The sequence below is a fragment of the Pristis pectinata genome, chromosome 20 (assembly GCF_009764475.1).
Source record: "Pristis pectinata isolate sPriPec2 chromosome 20, sPriPec2.1.pri, whole genome shotgun sequence".
In the NCBI taxonomy this organism is placed as follows: Eukaryota; Metazoa; Chordata; class Chondrichthyes; order Rhinopristiformes; family Pristidae; genus Pristis; species Pristis pectinata.
Genome location: NC_067424.1, coordinates 1,172,950 through 1,200,408, shown reverse-complemented (window position 1 = coordinate 1,200,408; position 27,459 = coordinate 1,172,950). Strand labels below are relative to the sequence as shown.

General features: G+C 48.1%; 1 protein-coding gene across 2 annotated transcripts in view; it reads right to left on the bottom strand.

Annotated features, from left to right (window-relative positions):
- The window catches only part of LOC127580813 (plexin-A2-like), a 470,755-nt gene that overhangs the window by 13,073 nt on the left and 430,223 nt on the right, over positions 1-27,459 (bottom strand). For both annotated transcript variants that reach the window (XM_052034725.1, XM_052034724.1), the window contains exons 24-30: positions 26,813-26,959; positions 25,702-25,861; positions 21,886-21,989; positions 10,018-10,117; positions 8,698-8,888; positions 7,489-7,658; positions 706-918 (exon numbers count right to left, since the gene is read on the bottom strand). In XM_052034725.1, coding sequence (XP_051890685.1) covers positions 706-918; positions 7,489-7,658; positions 8,698-8,888; positions 10,018-10,117; positions 21,886-21,989; positions 25,702-25,861; positions 26,813-26,959 — 1,085 coding nt within the window. The remainder of the gene's footprint in view (positions 1-705; positions 919-7,488; positions 7,659-8,697; positions 8,889-10,017; positions 10,118-21,885; positions 21,990-25,701; positions 25,862-26,812; positions 26,960-27,459) is intronic.

Below are 27,459 nucleotides of genomic sequence, written 5' to 3'. Positions count from 1 at the left end.
TGGGAGAAAGATTCTTGCTGTCCACTCTATCTATGCTTCTCATAATTTTATAAACGATATCAGGTCTCCCCTCAGCCTCTACCGCTCCTGAGAAAACAACCCAATTTAGTCCAATCTCTCCTGCTATCTCATGCCCTCTAATCCAGGCAGCATCCTGGTAAACCCCTTCTGAACATAGAACAGTTCAGCACAGTACAGGCCCTTTGGCCCACGATGTGGTGCCGACCTATATAAACCTACTCTCCATCCTCTCCAAAGCCTCCACATCCTTCCTACAATGGGGCGACCAGAATTGAATGCAATACTCCAGATGCGGCCTAACCAGAGTTTTATAAAGCTGCAGCATAACTTCCTGACTCTTGCACTCAGTGCCTTGACTAATAAAGGCAAGCAGGCCGTACACCTTCTTCACCACCCTACCGACCTGTGCAGCAACTTGCAGGGAGCTATGGACTTGGGTCCTGAGCTCCCTCTGTACATCAACACTGTTAAGGGTCCTGCCATTAACAAGGAACAGTCAAACGCATTCTGCCCTGGGAAAGAGCCCAGAACAAGGAGCTTCAATATCTGAGTTCCACTTTCTGTCACACTGATGGACATTCAGAGGCACCCACTGACCAGCAGCCTCATTAGGCAGGTCCCTCTCCCTCTGTTAGCAGGTGTATCGGGCTAACTTCCTCATCCCTGATGCCAAGACACACTCACCTTTCAACCCAGCTCTTGTAGTTGGGGATATCCTTGGCATACAGCAACTTGTTAGACGGGGAGTCCTTGCCAAGTCGATGCTCAGAGGTGGAGCAGGAGTCCATGAAGGTCTGGGCCACCACAGAGAGGCAGGCGTCCGTGATACTGCTCTTGTGAATGTCGAACACAAACTGCGGGTTCTTAATCACGTTGACCCAAAACCGTAAAGGTAGACTGCAAAACAAATCAACACTTGAATAAAATCACAGAAACTCATCAAGCTCGTGGCCATTTACTATGTCATGAATTTTGTAACAAATTGCAGAAGACTCTGACCACCCCTGCGTTACTTTACAATACATGACCTGAGAGGAGATCGGCCCCAGTGCAGCCACTAGGTCACTTTGTGTGAATGGGAAAGTGAGGTGGGAGGTAGTGGAGGTGGCACTGAGAGGGGAGCAGTGGCAGTGGAGGTAACAGACAGACAGGGAGGGGGAGAGGGATCGGGAAAGATCACCATTCCCTCCCACAACAAAGGTAAGCCAAAGTCTGGTTTGTCAGCCTTCCCCTCTGCCAGACTGTGGTCTATGCAGAGGGGTGGGTGAGCAATGGAAAATTCCCTGTGGACTTTAACAGCCTTTCCTCCATCTACAATGCCACATCAGGAGTGCGTTTTGGGACATCACATAGTAACAGGACAGCAAATGGCGGGAACCTCGAGTGTTGATGCACAGACAGACCTCGGGGTGCAAGTCCATAGCTCCCTGAGAATGGCGACACAGGTAGATAAGGTAGTGAAGGAGGCATTTGGTGTTTTGCCTTCGTAGGCCGAGACATTGAGTACAAGAGTTGGGATGTCATGTTGCAGTTGTACAAAACATTGGTCAGGACACACATGGAGCAGTGTGTACAGTGCTGGTCTCCACACTACAGGGGGGATGTGGTAACAACAGAGAGAGTGCAGAGAGATTCACCAGGGTGTGGCAGATGCAGCTACAATTACAAAATCTAACGACATTTGGACAATACATGGATAGGAAAGGTTTAGAGGAATATGGGCCAAATATAGGCAAATGCGACTAGCTCAGGTAGGCAATTTGGTCAGTATGGACGAGTTGGTCCGTGCTGTATAACTCCATGCCTGGGATGGAGGGCTGTGCTTATAAGCAAAGATTGGACAGGTTGGGTTTGTTCTCACTGGAACGTGGGAGGCTGAGGGATGACCTTACAGAGGTTTGTAAAGTTATGAGGGGCAGAGATAGGAGAGACAGTCAAAGTCCTTTTCCAAGGGCAGGGGAGTCTAAAACTAGAGGGCACGGGTGTAAGGTGAGAGGGGAGAAATTTAAAGGAGACCTGAGAGGGAAGTTTTTCTACAGAAGGCGGTGGGTGTGTGGGACGAGCTGCCAGAGGACGTGGTAGAGGCAGGGACAATCACAACGTTTCAAAGACATTTGGACAGGTACTTAGACAGGAAGGGTGCGCAGGGTTATGGGCCTAATCCAGGCAAATGGGACTAGCCAAGACAGGCATCACGGTCGGCATGGATGGGGTGGGCCAAAGGGCTTGTTTCTGTGCTGTACAACTCTATGACTATAGCAACTGCTCTGCCCAGGACTGCAAGAAACTGCAGAGAGTTGGGGACACAGCTCAGTGCATCACGGACACCAGCCTCCCCTCCATGGACTCTGTCTATACCTCTTGCTGCCTTGGTGAAGCAGCCAGCATAATCAAAGACCCCACTCACCCGGGTCATTCTCTCTTCTCTCCTCTTCCATCAGGCAGAAGATACAGGAGCCTGAGGGCGCGTACCACCAGGCTCAAGGACAGCTGCTATCCCACAGTGATAAGACTATTGAACGGTTCCCTTATACGATGAGATGGACTCTTGACCTCACAATCTACCTTGTGTGACCTTGCACCTTATTGTCTACCTGCACTGCACTTCCCTGTAACTGCAACACTTTACTCTGCATTCTGTTATTGTTTTACCCTGTACTACCTCAATGCACTGTGTAATGAATTGATCTGTACAAACGGTATGCAAGACAAGTTTTTCACTGTACCTCGGTACATGTGACAATAATAAACCAATACCAGTACTATGAATGTAATGGAATACCCTTAACTTGCTTTGATGTAGTTCAACATTTAGGAAACATGACACCATCCAGGGCAGAGCAGGCTTGACCAATCACCCTAAACACTGCTCCTTCCGTTACCAGTGCAGAGTGGCTGTAATGTGTACCATCTATAAAATCCACCACAGTCACCTGCCCAGGATACCGACAAACGATCCCAAACCTGCCACCTTTTATCTTCAAAAGGACAAAGACAGCAGGTGCATGTCTGCAGAACCCCTCCAAGCCCCACATCATCCTGACTTGGAAATATATCATTGTTCCTTCACTGTCACTGAGTCTAATCCTGGAACTCCCTTCCCATCAACACTGTGGGAGCCCCATCCCCACACGGACTGCAGGTTCGAGAAGACAAATCCCCCTCGCCTTCTGACAGGCAGTCACCGATGGACAACAAATGCTGGCAATGGCAGCCATGCCGATGTTGGGACGTTTTCAAGTGTTGACCTCTGTTGTCAAAAATGAAGATTCAAGCATTTTCATAGTGACTCTAACATCTGAGAAACTTAAGTGGTCACTATGCTGGAGGGGAAGAAAATAGTTTGAAGGAAATGGCGCAGCGATTTGTGAGGGAACCTCCAGGAACGGCAGAGCGGTGGAGGTAACACAGGAGGGAGACACAAGACTCAGCAGCCAAATGTTTGGAACACTGGTTGAGTGGGTGATCCTGAGCATCATTAAACTGATGCTCAAGAAGTGTTGAACAAAAGGACCCTGGGGTCCACAGCTCCCTGAAAGTGGCAACACAGGTTGACAGGGTGGTGTGTAAGGCGCCTGGCAGGTGTCGGTCGGGGCACTGAGTGTGAAGGTTGGGCCGTTTTCCCCTTGCCTCAGAGAAAGCAAGGCTGATTTTGATTTCCCTGGAACAAAGGGGCTGAGGGGAGATCTGGCAGAGGTATATAACATCAGGAGATGCACAGACAGGGTAGACAGTCACAGTGGGGGGTATCAAAAACAATTGGGTTCAGGTGGGAGCTAGAAGTTTTAAAGGGGATCTGAGGAGAAAGTTTTTTTTGACGGAGAGGGGCTGATATCTGGAGCTCACTGCTAGAGGAGGTGGTGGGGTCAGGGAGAGGGGACTGCAGGTTTGGGAATTCAGAGCAAGAAGCCGACAAGGTATAAAGGGAGGGTTTAAAAGGCATTCAGATGGACACTTGGCTACGCAATGCATAGGATACGGTCCCAATGTAGGCAATGGGATTAGTGTAGATGGGCAAAACAGTCAGTATGGATGCGGGGGCTGAAGGGCCTGTTTCTGTGCTGTCACACTCTGTGACTGCTCCCAATGCAGTTCCATGCTCGGATACCACCGTCCTGTGTTCTTGCCACCTCCCTCATCCTGTGCTCTGGAACCGTCCCTTTATACCTTGTTGGCTTCTCTCTCTGCATTCTCAAACCTTCTGCAGTCCCCTCTCCCTGACCACCCCCCTGTTCTCTCACTCCGTTCTCTCAAACCTTCTGCAGTCCCCTCTCCCTGACCACCCCTCTGTCCTCTCTGCCAAACTCATTGCCTCCTTATCCCCTTCTCTGACTTCTTCCCATTAAGTTCCAAGGTTCTGTACTGCAAGGTGCTACGTAAATGCAAAGTTGCTGTACCCCTGGCGTGGGGAAAATTGGGCAGTGGGACAATTCACCAGGTGCTCCCAGAACCTCCTGGGTTAACAAATGAGGAGCTAGAAGTGAAGGTTCCTGTGCGGAGGAGAGGTCGAGACGTGGCCAGAGGTAAGATCTCCTCAGACAGAGACAGTCTGCGATTCGTGGCTGGTGGTATTCCACAGAGACCCTGAGGACTGGTTGAAGTTCACTTCATGACTTAATGCAGTACAGATATGATAGGATCAGACCCTTGGGAATGATAGGGCTTTAATTAAAATGATAAGTGATCTTATCAGCCCCTATCCCTTTGCACAAATAGCACTACAGACAATTGGGATGAAAATCTCTCTCAAAGCTATTTACAATATTCATGGATGTGATCTTTTCAGGGTTTGATCCTGTCCTAGAACTATACAATTTTTCAAAGATTTACTGTCATTGGTTAAAAACAGTTCAAAATGTTGCAACATCAATAAAAAATCTTTGCTGTCAAATCAGAAAATCGTTGTTCTCTGGCAAAACAGGAAAACAGGGTGGGAGAGTGCATTGTTCCCAAAGCAGGTTTCCCTCACTGAAAAACACAATGATGCTGGAGGAACTCAGCAGGTCAGGCAGCATCTGTGGAGAAGAGCAGGCGGTTAACGTTTTGGGTCAGGACCCTTCTTCAGGACCTGAAGAAGGGTCCTGACCCCAAGTCCTGAAGAACGATCCTGACCTGAAACATTGACCGCCTGCTTTTCTCCACGATACTTCCTGGCCTGCTGAGTTCCTCCAGTATCATAGTGTTTTTCATCTAGATTCCAGAATCTGCAGTCCTTTGTTTCTCTGAGTATTCCCCTCTGGAGACATGGGAAATTGTTGGTACACTAAAGGTGAGTTATAAATCGTTAGTGAAACACTTCACCAGTACTTCATCAGGACTGAACACTACACCACCCCCCCCCCCATCAGTCACTCCACAAGGCCATTAATAAAATGGACAAGTATTATTCATTTATTTCAAGTATGTCACAATCTCCAGGCACACTGCCTTTAGATAACAGTGGCTCTTCCAGAGGACAGCTCATGGAAAGAGCACTTCAGCTCACCTTGATGTCACTTTCATGTCATAATTCTTCAGATTACTCTTATCTCAATGCTCATTAGCATTTAAAGTCAGTGTGACTCACTCTCCCCAGCTGTCAAATTCACCAATCAAAGTAGAATTTATCTCTGCCGTACAACAGCAAAAATCACTCTCAGTAACTAAGCAGACGTGCAGAGAGCTGATAGATTCTCTATGGCTGCTCTACACACTCCTCACCCTCTCCAAAACCTACAGGATATCTTTATCAACACACAAGACGCTAGAGAAACTCAGTGGGTCAGGCAGCATCTATGGAGGGAAATGGTCAACGTTTTGGGTCGAGACCCTTCATGTGGACTCGAAAGGAAGAGGGGAGAAGCCAGTATTAAAATAAAGGGAAGGGGTGCTGCAAGAGCTGGCAGGTGATAGGTGGATCCAGGTTAGGGGGATGTCTCCACCTGTAACATCAACCATTTCCCTCCCACAGATGCTGCCTGACCCGCTGAGTTCCTCCAGCACTTTGTGTGTTGCTCCAGATTTCAGCATCGGCAGTCTCTGGTGTCAGGATATCTGTATCACTGAGACTGAGCCAATCTGAGCTGCTGCTTCATCTCCACCCTCCCTTTCCCAAGCTCATCAGGTCAAACCACCCACCCCTTCTCTCCACCACGTCCCTTCCTGGGCCAAGAACTCAGCTCATCATCTCTCTTCCCCAGTTTTGGTGAAGGGTTCCGGACCTGAAATGACAACTGTTTCTCTCTCCACAGACGCTGCCTGACCTGCTGGGTGTTTCTGTATTTCCTGTTTGCCTTTCCTGGCTGCACTCCTATGTCCCCTTTTTCCCTCTTTGACTAGGCCCATGAGTTTCATCGCCTGCTTCCCTGCTCCCACCACACTACTGGTCCCCTGTACTGGTCCACATCCACCACACTACTGGTCCACATCTGCCTCCCCTGGGCCTTTGCAAGCTGAGACTGTGAACTACTTTCTCTGAGGTTCCATTCACCAAACGTCACATCATCTCCCTGCTTCTCAAAAGGCTTCCTGCCTCTCGACTGTGCAGTCCCAGCTCCCTGACCACTCCTTGGTTGTTGCATCCTTCCGAACTAGGCTGATCATTCCTGAAACCCACCCACTCTCTCCCGATCCAAGTCAGAGGTGACAGTGGATGTGGGAGTGACTGCTGCAGACTCTGCCTCCACCTGCCTGAAGACATGAGTGGCTGTCGCACCCCAGTCCCGTGTTGTTGTCCACCTGTGTCTGCCTGTCCTCTGCTCCACCAGTGCCCAGTAAACCTGATGCCACAGGTGACCAGACTGGCCACAGCACTGGATCCATGATTTGAAGTCCAGCCCCAGTAACTGTGATGCTGAACTGTTCGGGCTGCTGGGAGGGATACCTGTTCAGAGCAGACACGCACTGGGGCACACGGGCAGCGGCAGACCAGGGCTATGGGACCGTGGCACTCTGTGCATGCGTGTTGAACTGTGACACTGTGTACTCGTGTTGCACTGTGGCACTCTATACACACGTGTTGCACTGTGGCACTATACACACGTGTTGCACTGTGGGACTCTATACACATGTGTTGCACTGTGGCACTATACACACGTGTTGCACTGTGGCACTCTATACACGTGTTGCACTGTGGCACTCTATACACACGTGTTGCACTGTGGCACTATACACACGTGTTGCACTGTGGGACTCTATACACATGTGTTGCACTGTGGCACTATACACACGTGTTGCACTGTGGCACTCTATACACACGTTGCACTGTGGCACTGTACATGCATGTTGCACTGTCCCAGAGGGACGGGTCACTCAGGACCAGTGTACGACCGCGATGGCCAGTTTGTTGTAAACCGGTAAAGAATCACATTCATCGCCGCCTCCGATGTGGCTGCGCTGAGCTCTGTCGGACGTCGTCATCTGTGTGTAGAACGCGGGCACGGTGTGAGGACCACGTCAGAGAGTTCCTCTGCTAAATGCTTCACTTACCAGTTGCTCTTCCAGGTGTGCCGAACATCTGTGTCATGGATGACATGCCTGTCAGCCTGCTCGTCCAGGAAGTCAAACATGTACTTGATGGCGAGCGGGAGGGCACTGCCACGATGGACAGTGCTGAACAGCGTCTCAAACAGGTCATCCACAAACTTCTGCAGCGTGCCCTGTGGGGGAAGCAGCACACTCCTGCATTCAGTCGTCAGGGACTTGCCCTGGGGCAGAATCTGGTGGGTTAACACAGCCTACTGACATGGCAAACGGCAGACCAGCAGCAGGCCATTCGGCCCCGTGAGTCTGCTCCACCATTCACCACGATCGTGGCTGACCCAGTGACCTCAACCCCACTTCCCCACTTGCTCCCCACACCTGGACACGTCTGCTCCCTCACCCCGTATCTGTCTGAACCTATCACCACCCAACCACAACCTCCTGACTCCACCACCCCCCTCCCCCACCCGGCTTCATCTGCCCATCATTCCCCCCCCCCCCCCCACCTGGTTCCACCCATTACCTGCCAGCTCCTGCCTCCCTCCCCCTCACTATCACCGATGGAAGACCATTACCTGAAACGTTCATCTGTTTCTCTCCCCACAGATGCTGCTGAGTGGTTCCAGCAGTTTTAGTTTTACAAGACAAACAGAAAGCAAGAGATAGAGAGAGAGACAGAGAAAGAAAGAGAGACACAGAGAGAGAGAGAGAGAGACAGACAGAGAGAGGGGGGAAGGGGCATAGACAGAGGGCAGAGGGAGGGGGAGGGGTGCAGAGGGAGGGGGAGGGGCTCAGGGTTGGGGGGAAGGAGAGTCAGATGGTCAGGGATAGAATTCCATGGAGCTAAGACACGACCACTGTGCCTGAAGCCGTGGCATTAACAGGATCCCCCTGCACAGGGAGGGTAAGGGGGCTGAGAGCGGACACAAACCTCCATGGGCCTCCCTGTGTTGTTGCTCCTACAGCAGACGTGAACAGTTTCTGTGGACTGATGGGACTTGATCCCATCACAGGTTAAACAGTAAGTGCCGACGGTAAGATCTGCCGTCAGTAGGCAGGGCAGCAGAATGCTGCTGCGGTTCAGGTCAGGTCAATGTCATTCCTCCACCTCCCGTCTCTCTCTTCCCCCTCCCCCCCCCCCCCAACAATCTCTCTCCCCCCGCTCCTTGCTTGTCCTCACCACCCAAGGTCACCAACTCAGGGAATCAACTGTACCTTGGTTGCCAGCAGTCTTGTCAGGTAGATCTCAGAGACCATCTTGCTGCCACGATCCCCCTCCTTCTGATCTCCATGGTCATGGTTCTTTACTAGGTGCCACACTTTAACACCACTCTCCAAATCCGGAGTGATCATTGGAGCCCGGGAACGCAGACTGTCAGGGCTCCCTGTGTACCGTAAGGTGGAGTCTGTGGGAAACACCTCCAATTAGACCAAGCACCAGGCAATAACCACCTAATATCATGGCACAGTGTGACACGCCAGAGCATACACTGCTGCACACCAGTACAGCTGCTGCTCACTCCCAAGCCCGGTGCACACATCGAGGCAGATTTCTTCTTCCTAGAGGAACCACCTGGGCCTCTGCCATTCTAAACATCTGCAATGGTTGAAGACCTTCCTTAGCTGAGGTTGCATTGGGCTCTAGACACAATTCCAAAACTTTTCATTACTTGGAACTTAAATTTGCCACAGTCATTATAACTGGATTATCTGGCATTATGCACCAACGATGGGGATGTGCAAAAGTTGGGAGAACTAGGGAAGCCTGCATTCTGGGGCTGCACCAAGGACTCTGGATCCAGAGTTGCCCAGGAAGTCCCACTCGGGGCTGACAAGACTCCCTACAACTTGTTCAGCATAACTGATGGAAGTTTACAAATACACAGAAGTGTATAGAATTATGAGAGGCATATATAGGGTAGACAATCAGAGTCTTTCTCCTGGGGTAGAAATGTCAAATACTCAAGGACGTATTTAAGGTGAGAGAGGGTAAGTTTCAAGGAGATGTGGGGGGCAAGTGTTTTTATTTACACAGAGAGTGGTGGGTGCCTGGAGTGCACTGCTGGGGGAGGTGGTGGAGGCAGATACGATAGTGTTTAAGAGGCTTTTAGACACATGAATATGCCGGGAATGGAGGGATACAGACCATGTGCAGGCAGAAGGGATGAGTTTAATTTGGCGCCACAGTTGGCAGAGAAATCGTCAGCCGAAGGGCCTGTTCCTGTGCTGTTCTGTTCTACTGGAGTAACCCTGTGCCATCACACACCTGTTCAGTAACACGTTCACAGTGACTGAACACAGACGTTTCTGAGCACCCAAGTCAGGTACACTTCCTACTGAGAAAGGATGGCAAGTGAAACCAATAAACAGAGCAGACTGCAGGATCTGTAACACTCTGTCCTCAGCTGACACTGAGTCTGCAGGAAGGGGGCTACACCAGATACTCTCCACCAGTTACAGTCCACCCTCCTCCATAAGCAAATGTTTCTGATGAACCTACCTCTGTTCCAAGGAGTCTGAAAGGTACCAACTTACCGTAGCGGCTAATGGATGTCCGGCACATCGTGGTTGTGGTTGGAACGTTGTAAGAAGAGGTCTGCTTAGGAACCAGAGCAACAACTGATCGATCAGACACCTGTAGGGTAAGATTGTTTCATAGAGTTCAAACTGAAGCCTCTATATCCCAACAAAACAACTTCACATAAATCAAACATACTTTCCCCTTCTGGTCTGTAACCAAATCTGCCAAGTGATTCAGCCAGCTCTACATGGCACAGGTTACCCTGCACATGCAGTTCTAGATGCCACACCATGGGAAGGATGAGGGAGTGGAGAGAGATTCACCAGGATGTTGCCTGGATTCTAGGACTCTGGGGAGAGATTGGACCGCTGGGCTCGTTCTCCCTGGAGTGAAGGAGGTTCAGGGAAGACTTGATAGAGTGTACAAGAGTGTATAAGTAACTGAGAGGCCTTGATAGGGTGGATAGTCAGAAACCTTTTCCCCAGGGTAGTGGCATCAAAAACAAGAGGACACTGGTTTAAGGTGGAGAAAAGATTTTTAAAGTGGGTCTGGGGGAAAGATTTTTTTACACAGAGAGTGGGTGGTATCTGGAACTGGCTGCCAGAGGAGGTGATGTGGTGGATAAGATACAATCAGTGTGTTTAAGAGACCTTTAGACAGACACATAAATAGGCGATGCAGAGAAGGATACGGTCCTAATGAATACAAATAGGATTTGTGTAAAGGGGCAAAAAGGTCGGCATGGACAGGGTGGGCCGAAGGGCCTGTTTCTGTGCTGTACAACTCTGTGACTGTATCACACAGTTTGATGCTGTCACTAGGCAAGTGTATTTGGCAACCAGCTCCTTGTTACCAAGGCCTGAGGTAAACTGACCTTCCATCTCACATCTTCACTGCAGTTTCCATGTAAAGCACCGAGCATCCTTCAGCCTGAATGAACATGCCCAAGAGTTCAAGTGACACTCAGAGTCTGAAAGTGCACTCATCCACAAAGAAAACAACAGCATATTGATAAACACCATCGTCTCCCACAGTTACAACCTGGAGGAGATGTGTGCAACATTCCCGAGCCCCAATTGACTTGGGGAGTATGTTACTATGGTGTCCTTTCAATTCTGTGATTCAGTAAGTGAGGGGTAGTCTGTTTAGAGTTTAGATAAGCTCAAACTTTGCTTCTACTGAGAATGATCCAGTTATTAACGATGCAGAACATGGGATATCCCCCAGGCATGGTCAAGGAAGGTATCTGAGGTGGGATTGCAGATGATGAAGCCACATGACACAGTGGTGTAGCTACAGAGTCGCTGACTCCCAATGCCAGTGACCTGGGTTCAATCCTGACCTCCAGTGTGGAGTTTGCACATTCTCCCTGTGACCACAGGTGCTCCGATTTCCTCCCACATCCCAAAGACATTTAAGTTGGTGAATTGGCCACTATAAATGACCCTCGCATGTGGGTCAGTGGTGGAATCTGAGGGGAGCTGATGGTGAATGAGAAGAAAATGGGATCAGTATCAATGGGTGATTGGTGGTTGGTTGAACTCATTTGGTTGAATGACTCATTTTTGTGGTGTCTCACTCTGTGATTCCTCCCGTGTCCAATCCAGGAATGCCCAATGTAAACAGTAACTGGGAACTTCGAACTAACTCAAAGTGTTGGTGTCAGGAAGACGGCAGACTGCTGGATACCAGTACATATCTCAGCCCTGCCGGTGAAGATTACAGGGAAGTGTAAATTGATATAAGATCTCCAGACAAATATGTAGGGTAAAGCTTTCAAGAAAATTACTTCAGACAATTGCTTTTATTCAGTGAGTGAGGTATATTTTTGTCTGTACCAGCATCAATTGCAACCAAATGCTACCTTGCAATCTTTTTCCCACTTCACATGTTGTCTAGTAGAAGAACAAAGGTTCGTAAAACAGATTTTCATAGCAATGATAATTTCCCTTTAAAAATCATCGTGATTTTATTGAGCATCACAATGAACAGGTGGAGGTGCACAGTGTCAAAAGGGTGACAGGGAACTGTGCAAACCCAGGCAAATCTGATTGAAATACCCATCATTTCATTAAAGGAACTGTCTTTCCTGCTGCTTAAATCAGAGGAAAACAAATAATGCCAGATAACATTCAACAAATTAAATTATGAGCCAATTTCATAAATGTCAAAAATATGTATTTAGGGTATTGCAGTGAAGGGCCTCACTCATTAATATTTTGTCACTCCCATTTATATTTCCTGATGACCAGGAGAAGCAGACAAAACAGAATCAAGGCTTGATGGACTTTTGACATGGAGAAAGGATTGGAGTTCTCAGAGGATTACGTGCTTAATTCATCCCAGTGAAACACTGAATCAAGGGTGCAGTGGTAACACCACTCTGAGTCAAGGGTTGACAACTGGACTCTCTCATTGGAGGTGGTCACTGTCTGACACCTTTCTGTCACGAAAGTTAGTTGCTCCTAGCGGTCCACGTCTCGGTCTTGCTGTATGCATACTAATAGGATTTGAAGATTGTGATGTTATTGCAGTAGTCGGCATCTTTACAGAAATATACATTATTTATTTGAACAGTTTGCGCTGCCTTTAAATTCTACTAGTAATTTGTTCTTTTCTGTGGCACATTCTGATACTAAGGCATGAGGGATCTGAGGAGTGTTGGCAAATTGCACCCAAAGTTGGCTTGGTGATAGGAGGCAGAGGGAGGTGTTGGAAGGATGCTTCTCTGATTGGGAGGCTGTGACCGGTGGCGTATGGCAGGGATCAGTGCAGGGACCTTTGTTGTTTGTAACATATACGTAAATGACCTGGATAAGAAAGTAGGTGATATGGTTAGTAAGTTTGCAGATGGCATGAAAATTGGTGGACTCGTAGATCGGGTGGAAGGTTGTCTAAGGACACAGCGGGATGTAGATCACCTGGAAAGTTGGGTGAAGCAGTGGCAGATGGAACAGTGCAGACAAGTGTGAGGTAATACACTTTGGGAAGTCACATTCTGGTAGCATGTTAAGAGTAAATGGCAGGGACTTAAGGAGTGTTGAGGTACCAAGAGACCTTGGGGTGCAAGTCGATACCTCGCTGAAAGTGGCAACACAGGTGGATAGGACAGTGATGAAGGTATTTGGTACGGTTCGTTTCACAGACTGAAGCATTGAATACAAGAGTTGGGACGTTATGTTGCAGCTGCACCAAACATTAGCTGGACCACACTTGGAGCATTGTGTACAGTTGTGGTCACCACATTACAGGAGGGATGTGGTAGCATTAGAGAGAGTGCACAAAGGATTCACCAAGATGTTGCCTGGAATGGAGGGCTTTACTTAGAAGGAAAAACCGTATGGGCTAGGTTTATCCTCACTGGAACATAGGAGGCTGAGGGGTGACCTTATCGAGGTTTATGAAGTTATGAGGAGCAGAGATTGGAGAGGACACGGCACAGCACAGGAACAGGCCCTTTGGCCCACAATGTCTGTGCCAACACTGATACCAACTTAAACTAATCCCAACATAGTCTATATACTCCATTCCCTGCCTGTTTGTGTGTCTGTCTAAATATCTCTTAAACGATGCTCATGTCTCTGCTCCCACCACCACCCCCGGCAGCCTATTCCAGGCACCCACCACCCTATGTGTAAAACACTTGCCTCATACATCTCCTTTATACTTTCCCTCTTTCACTTTAAACCTGTACCCTCTAGTATTTGACATTTCCACTCGGGGGGAGAAAAGATTCTATCTACCTAAATCTACGCCTCTCATAATTCTATAAACTTCTATCAGGTCTCCACCCAGCCTCCAACGCTTCAGAGAAAACAACCCAAGTTTGTCAACCTCTCCTCATAGCTCATGCCCTCTAATGCAGGCAGCATCCTGGTGAACTTCTGCACCCTCTCCAAAGCATCTGGAGTATTGCATTCAGTTCTGGTCGTCTCATTATCGGAAGGTTAAGGAGGTTTGTGGCGAGGGTGCAGGAGAGGTTCACAAGGATGCTGCCTGGATGAGAGAGCCTGAGCTGTAAGGAGAGGTTGGACAAACATGGGTTGTTTTCTCTGGAGTGTCGGAGGACGAGGGGAGACCTGATAGAGGTTTATAAGATCACGCAAGGCATAAGATGGAGTAGACAGCTGGTATCTTTTTCCCAGGGTCAAAATGTCCAATGCTAGAGGGCATGCATTTAAGGTGCAAGGGGGAAAGTTCAAAGGAGATGTGGGGGGGGGGGGGGGGTGTTTTTTTTGTACGCAGAGAGTAGTGGGTTCCTGGAATGTGTTGCCAGGGGTGGTGGTGGAGGCAGATATAAAAGGAGGCTTGAAGATTGGCAGATGAATATGCAGAGAGTGGAGGGATATGGACCATATGCAGGCAGAAGGGATTAGGTGTCATTATCTGAATTAGTTTGGCACAATATCATGGGCCCAAAAGGCATGTTTGTGTTCTGGAGAACACAGAACATGGAACACTACATTCCTGCCACTTCTCTACTCACATTTCCACTTGATCTATAACATGCTGTGTCCTTTGACACCTTCCCCACTACCCACAACTCTGCCAATTTTTGTGTCATCTGAAAACTTATTAATCTATGTTTACATCCAAGTCATTCATATATATCACACATCAAAGGTCCCAGCACTGACAACTGGCCACAGACCCCCAGACAGAGTAACACCACTACCCTCTGTGTCCTATGGCCAAGGCAATTCTAAATCCAATCCATCAAGTCACCATGGATTCCATGGGCATTAATCTTCTGGATCAGTCTACCATAAAGAACTTTGTTCGAAAGCTTTACCAAAGTCCACGTGTACATCATCCGGGGTAGGCAGTCTTGGCTATGTAGAACAGACGGCCAGAGGAGGCATTGCAGGCAGATACAATAACATCATTTGAAAGTGGTTTGGACAGGAAAGGTGTAGAGGGATACGGGCCTAATGTGGGCGTGGGATTAGTGTAGGTGGGCGTCACTGTTGGGATGGACGAGGTGGGCTGTCTCTGTGCTGTACGATTCTATGATTCTATATCTGGAAAATATCTAACAGGACAGCAGAAAGGAAACAAATCAAAGAGAAAACAGAGCAGCCACTTGAGGAGGTAACTGAGCAGGACTACGCCAAGGCATAGCTGGAACACCTAGGCTTCTGACAAGGCTCTGGGTACGAGGAAATGGCCTTTGAAACCACGTCCCAAATACAGTCAAGGATAGAAAATTGGGGAATACCCACGAAAGGCTCACGGAGACATCAGCCCTGAGAGGGAACATATCGTAATGTGTGGTCTCAGCACCGAGGAACTGTTTTGACATACTGATGGGAAACATGCAGCAGATGTTGTCAATCGTTTATTTAAATCTGAGATTAACAGATTTTACCGAGGCATTACCGAGGAAAGGCAGGTCACAGGTCTCATTGAAAGGTAGAATAGACTAGAGGGATTGAATAGCCTTGTCCTGTTCCTGTAGAGAAGTCAATCATTTCCTTGGTGAGAGAGAGAATCGCCTGCTGATTTATGGAATCAGGACGTTATATACTCCAGGTGAGGAAAGGAGCGGGGAAAGGAAGAGGGGCAGTTGCATTTGAAAAATGATGGTGAGATACTTCCCCAGGGTGTGTGGTTTCACTACGAGGGAACTGATGATCAACAGTCCAGAGGAAGAATGCCTGCATTTGATGTCTTCATCTCCAACCTCACAGACAAGGCTGATGACAGACATCTCACTACTTCAGAAAGTAAAATTTGCCCAATCTTCAAAGAACTGGGAAACTCAAACTGGATTTTAGAAAATAATGCTCAAAAGAACTCCATTGCACGTTTAATTCCTGAGGCACATTCCAACAAAAGGCAATCTTATTTCTGCAAATAACTAAACCTTCAGCTAAAGGCATCTCAAACAGTGCTCAGTCCTCTCAATGACTTGGAAACATCATTACAGTCGTACGTTAAATCATGTTTTTCTGTCACACAGCCTTTTAGTTTTATATATACATCTGTCACTTGATTGAAAAAATATTCTCTTCACCAATTTTATTTTAGTGGAATTAACTACTAGCTCTGACATAATAAATGTAAAATGTTGTGTGTGAGATATTCTGATTGACTATTCTAATGAAGATTGTGTACAAAGAAGTCGGCACCATCTATTATTTCTTTATTAATGCTATTCTCGTAGGAAATAGAAAATGCTAATCCCAACCAATTCACTGCCATGATTGGGGGCTGTTGCTGTCAAAGGCAAAGGCTTTAATTTTCTGTCAGACCCTGTCAGCACCTTGCTAATTTGAATTTGCTTCAAATCTGCTCTTCATTATGTGCATTGAATAGTGACAGACAACGACTGACTGACAACTCATCAGCTCCGTGTTTGACATTAACTCTTTCAGTGCCAATGCTCTGTGGCTATGGGTCTGCTTCACCAGTAGTAACAGGGATAGAGCAAGAATGGAACAAGTGTTACTGTCAGAAGCCACACAAACCTTGTGTGTGAGATAGTGACTGCATTCATTACATTAAATACAATTGTTTTACAAACCACACGTGGTTAACTGTCTGGCAGTTGTCAAAGGCATGAGATTGACACCAGATTGCTTTGTGAAAAATCAAATACTCCACAGAGGTAAAGCTAAACATATTTAATGTCTTGTTAAAATATTGTTCTGATAACAAAGAACTGTTCCATCATTGGTCAGTGGGGCAGTGTACTGCAGGATGGGGACTGATGCCAGGTTTGTACTATAGGCTGAGGGATCTCGCTCCAGCAATGCCAGCTAATGAAAAACTGGTCAAGAGTCATAGGGTCAAAGAGCAATACAGCACAGATACAGACCCTTCAGCCCAACCAGTCCATGCCAACCACGGTGCCCACCCAGCGAGTCCCAATTTCCTGAGTTTGGTCCATATCCCTCCAGGCCCCGTCCCTCCATGTACCTGTCCAAGTGCTTCTTAAATGATCCTGTTGTACCTGCCTCACCCACTTCCTCTGGCAGCTCGTTCCACACACTCACCACCCTCTGCGTGAAAAAGTTGCCCCTCAGGTCCCTTTTAAATCTTTCCCCTCTCACCCTAAACCTACGCCCCCTAGTTTTGGATTCCCCTACCCTGGGGAAAAGACTGTTACCGTCTGCCTTATCTATGTCCCTCATTCTCTTACGTTCCAAGGAATAAAGACCCAGCCTGGCCAACCTCTCCCTGTAACTCAGGCCCTCTAGTCCTGGCAACATCCTCGTAAATCTTCTCTGCACTCTTTCCAGTTTAACCACGTCTTTCCTATAACAGGGTGACCGAAAATGTCACAATTCCTATACCCAGTGCCCTGAATGATGAAGGCCACCATGCTAAACAGCGTTTTCACCACCCTGTCTACCTGTGACGCCACTTTCAATGAACTATGCACTTGTACTCCTGGGTCCCTCTGTTCCATTACACTCCCTAGTGCCCTGCCATTCACAGTATAAGTCCTACGCTGGTTTGACTTTCCAAAATGCATCTCCTCACATTTATCTGTATTGAAATCCATTTGCCACTCCTCAGTTCCCCAACTGATCAAGATCCCCCTGTAATCTACGATAACCTTCTTCACCATCAACACCTCCTAATTTCATGTCATACTTGACCTGATCGAGCCTGGTGCATTTGCATCTAAATCGTTTATATAAATAACGAACAACAAGAGTCCCAACACCGACCCCTGCGGCACACCACTAGTCACCGGTCTCCATTCCAAGAAACAACCTTCAACCACCACCCTCTGCTTCCCACCTCCGAGCCAATTGTGAACCTTACCCAACAAGCTCTCCCTGGATTCCATGGGACCTAACCTTCCAGACCAGCCTACCATGAGGGGCCTGTCGAAGGCCTTGTCAAAGTCCAAATAAACATATAACATAGAACAGTACAGCACAATACAGGCCTTTTGGCCCACAATGTTGTGCCGACCTTTAAACTTCACCTAAGACTATCTAACCCCTTCCCACATAGCCCTCTATTCTGAATTCCTCCATATGCTTATCTAGCAATCTCTTGAATTTGACCAATGTACCTGCCTCCACCACCGTAATCCATGCCCCAACCACTCTCTGGGTAAAAGACCTTCCTCTGATATCTCCCTTGAACTTCCCACCTATTACTTTAAAGCCATGCCCTCTTGTTTTGAACATTGGTGCCCTGTCTGTATTGAACATTGGAGTAGCTGCTGGCTGTCTACTCTATCTATTCCTCTTAATATTTTATACACCTCTGTCATGTCTCCTCTCATCCTCCTTCTCTCCAAAGAGTAAGGCCCTAGTCTCTCCTCATAATCCATACTCTCTAAACCAGGCAGCATCCTGGTAAATCTCCTCTGCACCCTTTCCAACGCTTCCACATCCTTCCTATAATGAGGTGACCAGAACTGGACACAGTGCTCTAAGTGTGATCTAACCAGAGTTTTGTAGAGCTGCATCATTACTTCGAGGCTTTTAAACTCGATCCCATGGCTTATGAAAGCTAACATCCCATAAGCTTTCTTAACTACCCTATCCACCTGTGAGGCAACTTTCAGGGATCTGTAGATATGGACTCCCAGATCCCTCTGCTCCTCCACACTACCCAGGATCCTGCCATTAACTTTGTACTCTGCCTTGAAGTTTGTCCTTCCAAAATGTACCACCTCACACTTCTCCGGATTGAACTCCATCTGCCACTTTTCAGCCCAGCTCTGCATCCTATCAATGTCCCTCTGCAATCTTTGACAATCTCCACACTATCCACAACACCACCAACCTTTGTGTCGTCTGCAAACTTGCCAACCCACCCTTCCACCCCCTCATCCAAGTCATTAATAAAAATCCCAAAAAGCAAAGGTCCCAGAACCGATCCTTGTGGGACACCACTAGTCACAGCCCTCCAATCTGAATGGACTCCCTCCACCACAATCCTCTGCTTTCTACAGGCAAGCCAATTCTGAATCCACACGGCCAAGCTTCCCTGGATCCTATGCACTCTGACCTTCTGAAGAAGCCTACCATGTGGAACCTTGTCAAATGCCTTACTAAAATCCATGTAGACCACATCTACTGCACTACCCTCATCAATCTGTCTGGTCACCTCCTCAAAGAACCCTATCAGGCTTGTGAGACATGATCTGCCCTTCACAAAGCCATGCTGGCTGTCCCTGATCAGACTATGATTCTCTAAATGCCCATAGATCCTATCTCTAAGAATCCTTTCCAACAGCTTGCCCACCACAGACATAAGGCTCACTGGCCTCCATCCATGACAACATCCACTGCCCTCCCCTCATCTACCCTTTTGGCTACCACTTCAAAAAACAATAAAGATTTGTTAAGCACGACTTCCTACACAGAAAGCCTTGCTGACTCCTCTGAATCAGACTCTGTCTATCCAAATGCTGGTAGATCTTGTCCCTCAGAATTCCCTCCAGTAACATCCCCACTACTGACATCAGGCTGACCGGCCTGTAGTTCCCTGGTTTGTCCTTGCTCCCCTCCTTAAACAACGGAACAACATTAGCCACCTTCCAGTCTTCGGTTATGTCGCCAGTGGTTAACAATGAAGCAAATAGCTCCACAAGGGCCTCTGCAATTTCTCCTCCAGTCTCCCACAAAGTGCAAGGATGCACTCTGTCAGGCCCTGGGGATTTATCCACCTTAATGGGCTGTAAGGCTGCAAATACCTCCTCCCTGGTAATGTGAATGTTGAAGAGGAGGAGCTGAGACTGGGCAGGATTCTGCTGTTGTTTTTAATAACAGTGCAGTCTTGCATTGGCACGTAGTTGACAAGTTGACTCACTGAATATGAAGCCATGTGTGAGTACTAACGGTAGTGCCTGGGAAAGAACAGGGAGCAGTGGGTTCTGGGAGTACCTGAGCAGTGTTGTGGGATGGAGAGGAACAATGGTCAGAGAGTCCTACAGCACCGAAACAGGCCCTTTGGCCCATCATGTCACTGCCGGCCATCAAGTACTAATCCATTTTCCAGCATGCAGCCGGTAAGCCTTCTCTGCCTTGGTGATATAGAGTTCTCATCTAAATACTTCTTCAACGTGAGAGTCTCTGCCTCCACCACCCCCTCAGGCAGTGTGTTCCAGATTCCCACACCCATCTGGCTTCAGACGTCCACCACAGATCCTCAGCTGAGGGTGGGGCAGTGGATGCTGTCTACATGAACTTTAGGAAGGAATTTGACAAGGTCCCTCACAGCAGGCTGATCCAGAAGAGGTCTGGGACCCATGGTGTCTGCAAGGTCCAGTGCCCGGACCTCTGTGGTTTGTGATCTATAAATGGTTTGGGTGGAAAAGTAAATGGGCTGATTTATAAATCTGTGGAAGACACAAGAATCGGTGGAGCTGTGGACAGTGAGGAAGGTCGTCACAGGATCCAGCAGGATGTAGACCAGTTGGAAACATGGTCAGAAAAATGGTAGATGGAGTTTAATCTGCACAAGTGTGAGGTGTTGCACTTTGGGAGATCAAATGTGAGGGGAAAGTGTACAATAAATGCAGGACCCTCTGGAGCATTGATGCGCGGGGGATCTTGGGGCGCAAGTCCATAGCTCCTCAAAAGTGGTAATACAAGTAGATAGGGTGGTAAAGAAGGCATGTGGCACACTTACCTTCATTGGTGGGGGTGCTGAGTATAAAAGTTGGGAAGTCACGTTGCAGCTGTATAAAACTTTGGTTAGGCCACATTTGGGGTGCTGTGTGCAGTTCTGGTCGCCCCATTACAGGAAGGATGCGAGGGCTTTAGAGAGGGTGCAGAAGAGGTTTACCAGAATGTTGCCTGGATTAGAGGGTATGAGCTATAAAGAGAGGTTGGTCAAACTTGGATTGTTTTCTCTGGAGTATCAAAGGCTTAGGGGCGACCTGATAGAAGCATACGAAATGATGAGAGGAGTAGACTAGGTGGACAGTCAGTCTTTTTCCCAGGATGGAAACGACAAACACTAGATGCAATAGCTTTAAGGTGATGGGGGAGTTTAAAGGAAGTTTACATGGGTCTTTTTGTTTTACACACAGAGAGCGGTGGGTGCCTGGAACAGGCTGCCAGGGGAGGTGGTGGAAGCAGATACAACAGCATTTACACCGGTACATGAACAGGCCGGGAATGGAGGGATATAGACCATGTGTAGGCAGTAGTGCAGTTTAAATTGTCATCATGGTCAGCACAGACATTGTGGGCTGAAGGGCCTGTTCCTGTGCTGTACTGTCCACGTTCCATGCAGGTCCCTTCTAAACCCTCTACCCCTTACCTTAAACCTACGGTCTCTGATTATGGACATCTCTGCTCTGCCTCCCAAAATGTTGTACAGCTCTATCAGGTCAGCCTCTTCCACCCCAGCCTATTGATCCCTCCTCACAGCTGAAACAACTCCATCTTGGTGAACCCCTGCTACACCCTCTCCATTGCATTGAGTCCCTTCCCGTAGCGTGGTGACCAGAACTGTACGCAGTACTCCAGCTGACGCCTTACCAATGGTTTATGTGTTGTACCATGACCTCCCTGCCCTTACAGTCTGTGCCCAGCTAATGAAGGCAAGTATTCCCTTGCTTTCTTCATCACCTGCATTCTGGGAAGGCAAGATATGGGTGAGCAATGGGGAACGACGAGGTTGGGGAAAACATTGTTGTTGCTGCTGGCTCCATGTTTGCACAACCTGTGCCTTTGGTGGTCTGCAGGGTGCTACTGGCGTCTGCTGTAAACTGGACAGTGGTGAGGGGCAGCAGGGGTTAATCTCAGAGAAAAGACCATGGACGGTTACAAGTGCACGTTGACTGTGGAAACCATAAAGCTCGCTTTTCATTCTCGGATAAGAGTGAGCAGGGACTGATCTTGGGCAGTGTTTGTATGGCCCAGGTATCCGTGTGTGTGCAGTGGGGCAGACCTCATTACCTGATAGTGCACCAACGTGTTCAAGCGTTTCCAGTCGCTCTCTATCTTGGTGGTGATATCTTCATCCTGCAGAACAATGCGTGCCATCCTTCCTTGACGCCACTCTGCAGAGATACACACCCATTAGTACTGTACACCCTGGTAAGTACTGCACACCCCCAGTACTGTACACCCCCATCATTACTGCACACCCCCAGTACTGTACACCCCCATCATTACTGCACAGCCCCAGTACTGTACACCCCCATCATTACTGCACACCCCCAGTACTGCACACCCCCATCAGTACTGCACACCCCTATGCACCCCCATCAGGATCGTACACCACATCAGTCTCAGCCAGTGCTGTGCACCAGCAATTTACCAGACACCACAGTGGAGACACAGAGACTGCAGGTGTTGGGGGAACTCAGTGGGTCGAGCAGCATTTCTGGGGGAGCAGAATTGTCAACATTTTGGGCGGACTTCATTGTGGGTTGTTCACAGCAGATTTAGATTTAATTTTAATTTCATTTTTCTTCATTTTAATTTAAACATTTTATTTATACGGCAGTGTAACAGACCCTTCCGACCCACGAGCCCACACTGCCCAACTAACCTACTGACCCGTACGTCTTTGGAATGTGGGAGGAAACCGGAGCACCCGGAGGAAACCCACGCAGACATGGGGAGAACGTACAAACTCCTTACAGATGGTGGCTGGAATTGAACCCGGGTCACTGGTGCTGTAATAGCGTTACACTAACCACTACACTACGTGCCTGCCCTTTAAGTTGGGTACAATTTAATTAAACAGTAATTCTAAATGGGGAGAGAAATCAGAAATCAGAGGTGCAAAGGGACTTGGGAGTCCTCATGCAGGATTCCCCAAAGGTCAACTTGCAGGTTGAGTCGGTAGTAAGGAAGGCAAATGCAATGTGAGCATTCATTTCGAGATGGCTGGAACATAAGAGCAAGGATGTACTGCTGAGGCTTTATAAGGTGTTGGTCAGACCACATTTGGAATATTGTGAGCAATTCTGGCCCCGTATTTAAGGAAGGATGTGCTGGCATTGGACAGGGTCCAGAGGAGGTTCACAAGAATGATCCAGAAATGAAAGGCTTAACGTATGAGGAGCGTTTGATGTCTCTGGGCCTGTACTTGATGGAGTTCAGGATGAGAGGGAATCTCATCGAAACCTACCGGATACTGAAAGGCCTGGATAGAGTGGATGTGGAGAGGATGTTTCCATCAGTGGGAGAGTCCAGGATCCGAGGGCACAGCCTCAGAATAAAGGGACGTCCCTTTAAAACTGAGATGAGGACGAATTTCTTCAGCCAGAGGGTGGTGAATCTGTGGAACTCGTTGCCACACACGGCTGTGGAGGCCAAGTCATTGGGTGTATTTAAGGCAGGGATTGATAGGTTCTTGATTGTTAAGAGCATTAAAGGTTATGGGAAGAAGGCAGGAGAATGGGATTGAAAAAAATCAGCTGTGATCAAATGGCAGAGCAGACTTGATGGGCTGAATGGCACGTCTACTGTATCTTACGGTCTAATTTTTAATGTTTATCTGATTGCGATGAACTGGCCTGTGAAATAGCATGATGGCAACTTTTAGAATTACAACTTATAGAATTCCTCCATTTGCCATTGATTACAGGAGACGTTGTCTGTGAAGAACAGAAATCGTGGAAGAAATTCTTCAAAAGAATTTACTTAATTTATCTGGAAGGTAGAACATTGAGGGCCAGTGCTCATTTGGACTCGACAGGTAGATGCAAGGACGATGTATCCACAGCTGGAGCGTCTGGTACTGGGGTTGAAGTCTCAGAATAAGTGATGGGCCACAAAGGACGGACACTGAAGAAAGGCCATCAGCAGAGGTGGCGGGTCTTTGGAACTCTCTACCCAAGAGGATGTGGAGGCTCAGGCACTAAGTACATACAAGAGAGGGACCAATAGATGTGTCCTCCTCGATGTCCTCTCTTAGTGCAGCTGTGACATTTCCCCTAATTGGTAATGCAACCTCCCCACCTGTTTTACATCCCTCTGCCACATCTGTACCCACATCTGAAACATCTGTACCCTGGAAAGTTGAGCAGTTTATCCAGCTTCTCCACCATCAGGGCCAACACAAGAAAAGTTTAGACAGGTTCGAGCTAATTTGGGACTGTCTGTGGATTTATAAAGGAAATCTCATTCCTGTCCAACTTAATCAAAATATTTGAAGAAATTATGCAGGAGGCAAAGAGAATACTGAGATGTGATATACGTGTCTCTCAAAAAGCAACTGATAAAAAAATAGCAGAAAGTTAAATGGGGAGATGGTGGTGAACAGGAAGTGAATGGAAGGATATTCTTTAACTGGTGAACCCTCCTCAATGTCCCAGGTGGTTACGATGGACAAGCGGGGACTTTCTCAACACTGCAGGCTCCAGGTGAGGCAAATCCTGTACAACTGAAGTACTAAAACTTGATATATTTTTAGCAAAGGAATACAGGTTGTTAAAAACAGCTGGACAACACAGGGAGTGGGAAACAGGATTGCGGATTCTTTGTGTACACAATGTATTCCAACATCAGAGATTAACTTGTAAAACAGGTGTAGATGGGATTATGTGGGACAAATAGCAGAGACAGGCCATTCGGCACAACCAGTCCGTGCTGGCGTTTATGCTCCAATCTACCCTCCTCCCAATTTTCCTCAGCTAAATCTATCAGTGTGAGACACTTGCCTTTTACTTCATCACTTGTCCAGCATTCCCCACTATTGCCCCAACCACATCCTCATTGCTCTTTTGGTGAAGTAGCTTGCTCTGAATTCCCTGTTAGATTTCCGGCAGACTCTGGTACACTGACAGTCTGCGGTTCCGCTGTGGAATTGTGTTCCCTGCGCCTGCTCCATTAAATCACCATTTTTAAGATCTCTATCAGATCACCTCTCAGCCTTCTCTTCACGACAGAAGAGACCCTATCTGGTCACAGCCTTTGTGAACTGGTAACAAAGATTTCAAGCCGGTCTCTGACACAGAGAGGCAATTTCCAGCAGGAGTGATTGGAAAACACGATGGCAGGCAGCTGTGAGATGTGATTAAGTTGCGCAAACACTGAAGGATAGGTCTGAAACGAAGTCGGGAAATGCTGGACTCAGCAGCTCAGGCAGCATCTGTGGAAGGAGAAGCAGTTAGTCTGAGGTCTGGGCCCCTTCATCTGATCTGGGAAAGAGAGAAACAAGTTTGTTTAGGTAGCAGAGAAGGTAGGTGAGGGATGGATGGAAAAAGGGAATATCCCTGACTGGGTGAGACCAAATGACCCCGTGCGGTGGTTAAGATCAGATGAAGCTTCTTTGTCTGTGCAATGTGTGGCTAATCATCAGGTGGTGGGAACTTGGCCCATCTGTACTGCAGAAATGACAAGGGCAGAAAGGGTCAGTTCTGAAACAGACGGAAAGAAAGAGGGTCATGTAATGAAGGAGAACTTAACACCGAGTGCTGCAGGAAGATGGAATGTTCTTCCTCAAGCTTGGGCCTCTGTGTAACTGTGCAAGAGGCCACAGACAGGTCAGAGCGGGAGTGGGATGGGGAATTAAAGTGGCAGCAAAAGGAGGTTCTATGAAGGGCCTACACGTCAAACACTAACATGCTTCTCCCTCCACAGACGCTGTCTGACCTGCTAAGTGTTTCCAGCATTTCCTGATTTTATTTTAGATTTCCCACCTCTGGGGTTCCTTTGATTTTGACAGACCCACTCTGTTATCAGACAAGGCACAGCCAGTGTGGGTGTATAGGTTTCCTCCCTAGATTAACATAAAGAGAGACGATACGGCTGCTGTACCTAGGTCCATATCAATGGCTCTTGGCCTCTGTGAATATGGGACGTTTTTGTAACTTGAGTCCAGGATTTTCTCTTTGACCTGGGTGATAGTGTCACAGTTCAGGACCTTTACTGGAATCTCTGGGCTGTTCTCATTCTCCGGATTCACACAGTTCAGAATCTATAAGCAAGAAAAGACAATGGTCACATCATAGGTGGGATGTTACAAGTGGGACTGGCACCTTCACCCCAATGGCAGGCTGGAGGTGGTGTGAGAGCCACGGGGTGCTCGGCTGGGTCGGAAGGGGAAAGGGTTACCAAGTGAAACACAGTAGTGACCCATGTGTCACTCTGAAAGTTCGATTGGATACTTCTCGTCAACACTGCAGTGATTTCCTGATCAGAGGACAGGCCTTTGCCAGTCTGTGTCACGTCCTGACTGCACAACAGCAGGAAACTTGGCCCTTCCCCTGAGCACAGCCACTGTAGGGACACCATGGTCTTCCTAGCACAGAGCTAACGAGGTCAACTGCTCAATAATTGAAGTACTTACCTTGGTTACCCCATCCTGATCCCAGCCCAACCCCACCATTCCCCTAAATACAATGATTTCCCAGCTCCTACCCTGATCTCCCAGGAATAATGCAGCACCCTTCCCTCCGGGTTACGTGCCTCAGTTGAGGCACTCGAGCGACCCGGTATGGTGCAGGAGAGTGTACCAACCAAAGGGTTTGCTCCAGTCACAGCAAGGACAGTGGACAGGGGTCAGTGCAATGACCGGTTTACACAGTCTGTGGACACAGGTCAGTGTAGTGACCAGTTTGGACAGTCTGTGGACAGGGGTCAGTGTGGTGACCGGTTTGGACAGTCTGTGGACAGGGGTCAGTGTAGTGACCGGTTTGGACAGTCTGTGGACAGGGGTCAGTGTAGTGACCGGTTTGGACAGTCTGTGGACAGGGGTCAGTGTAACAACAGTTGAAACTGTTTTTGATCCTCTGAGCTCAGGCCATAACTTCTGTTATCAACGAATGGAAGTGGCTTTACAGTCTGGTGCAACAGAACTTTAGCTGCAAGCATCAGGTTCCTAACTCTCACACAGCATTCGGAGCAGGAGCTTGACAGCTGAACTCACCAGCGTCTTGTATTCTGTCTGTTGTCGGATTAATTTATCTTCACTCAGTGAGTAGCGAGCCTCGCCTGTGATTGCGTCAATTGGACCTTTCTCCATCTGTTGCTTAATCGCACAGTACAACATGAAGAGTGGCTCGCCTGCACACTCCTGAAAAATCAAACAGAAACATTCACTTTGGAGTCACCTTGTACTATGAGGTGTTAGCTCTGTACACCATTAACCACCTACCTATAACGAAGGTTCCAGCCAGAACCTCAAGGGCACACAGAGAACGTAATGGAGCTCAATGATGTGGCAGACACAGGTCTGCCATTGAGCTGCCTCTTCCTGAAGTGTCAGATACCTGGGAGTGACCAACTGGCAAAGTGTATCTCCACTGCAATCAGACTGTGGGGCTTTGACATCCATCGTCCAGGGAGTCCACGTCCATTTTCAGGTGGAAGCAAAGTCAGACCTGCCCCATGGAGGCCACAGGTCCCAGAGGAGGAAGATTCAGGAGAGAACTGAGAGAAAGCTGGATGACCAACTCAAGGAGGAATGTGTACAGAGAGACTAAATCTGATGAGTCACTCCAGTACTAATACATATCTCAGCTCTCGTTTGGGGTGAAGTGCTGGCTCTGTGTGAATGTGTATTTGATTTTAGAC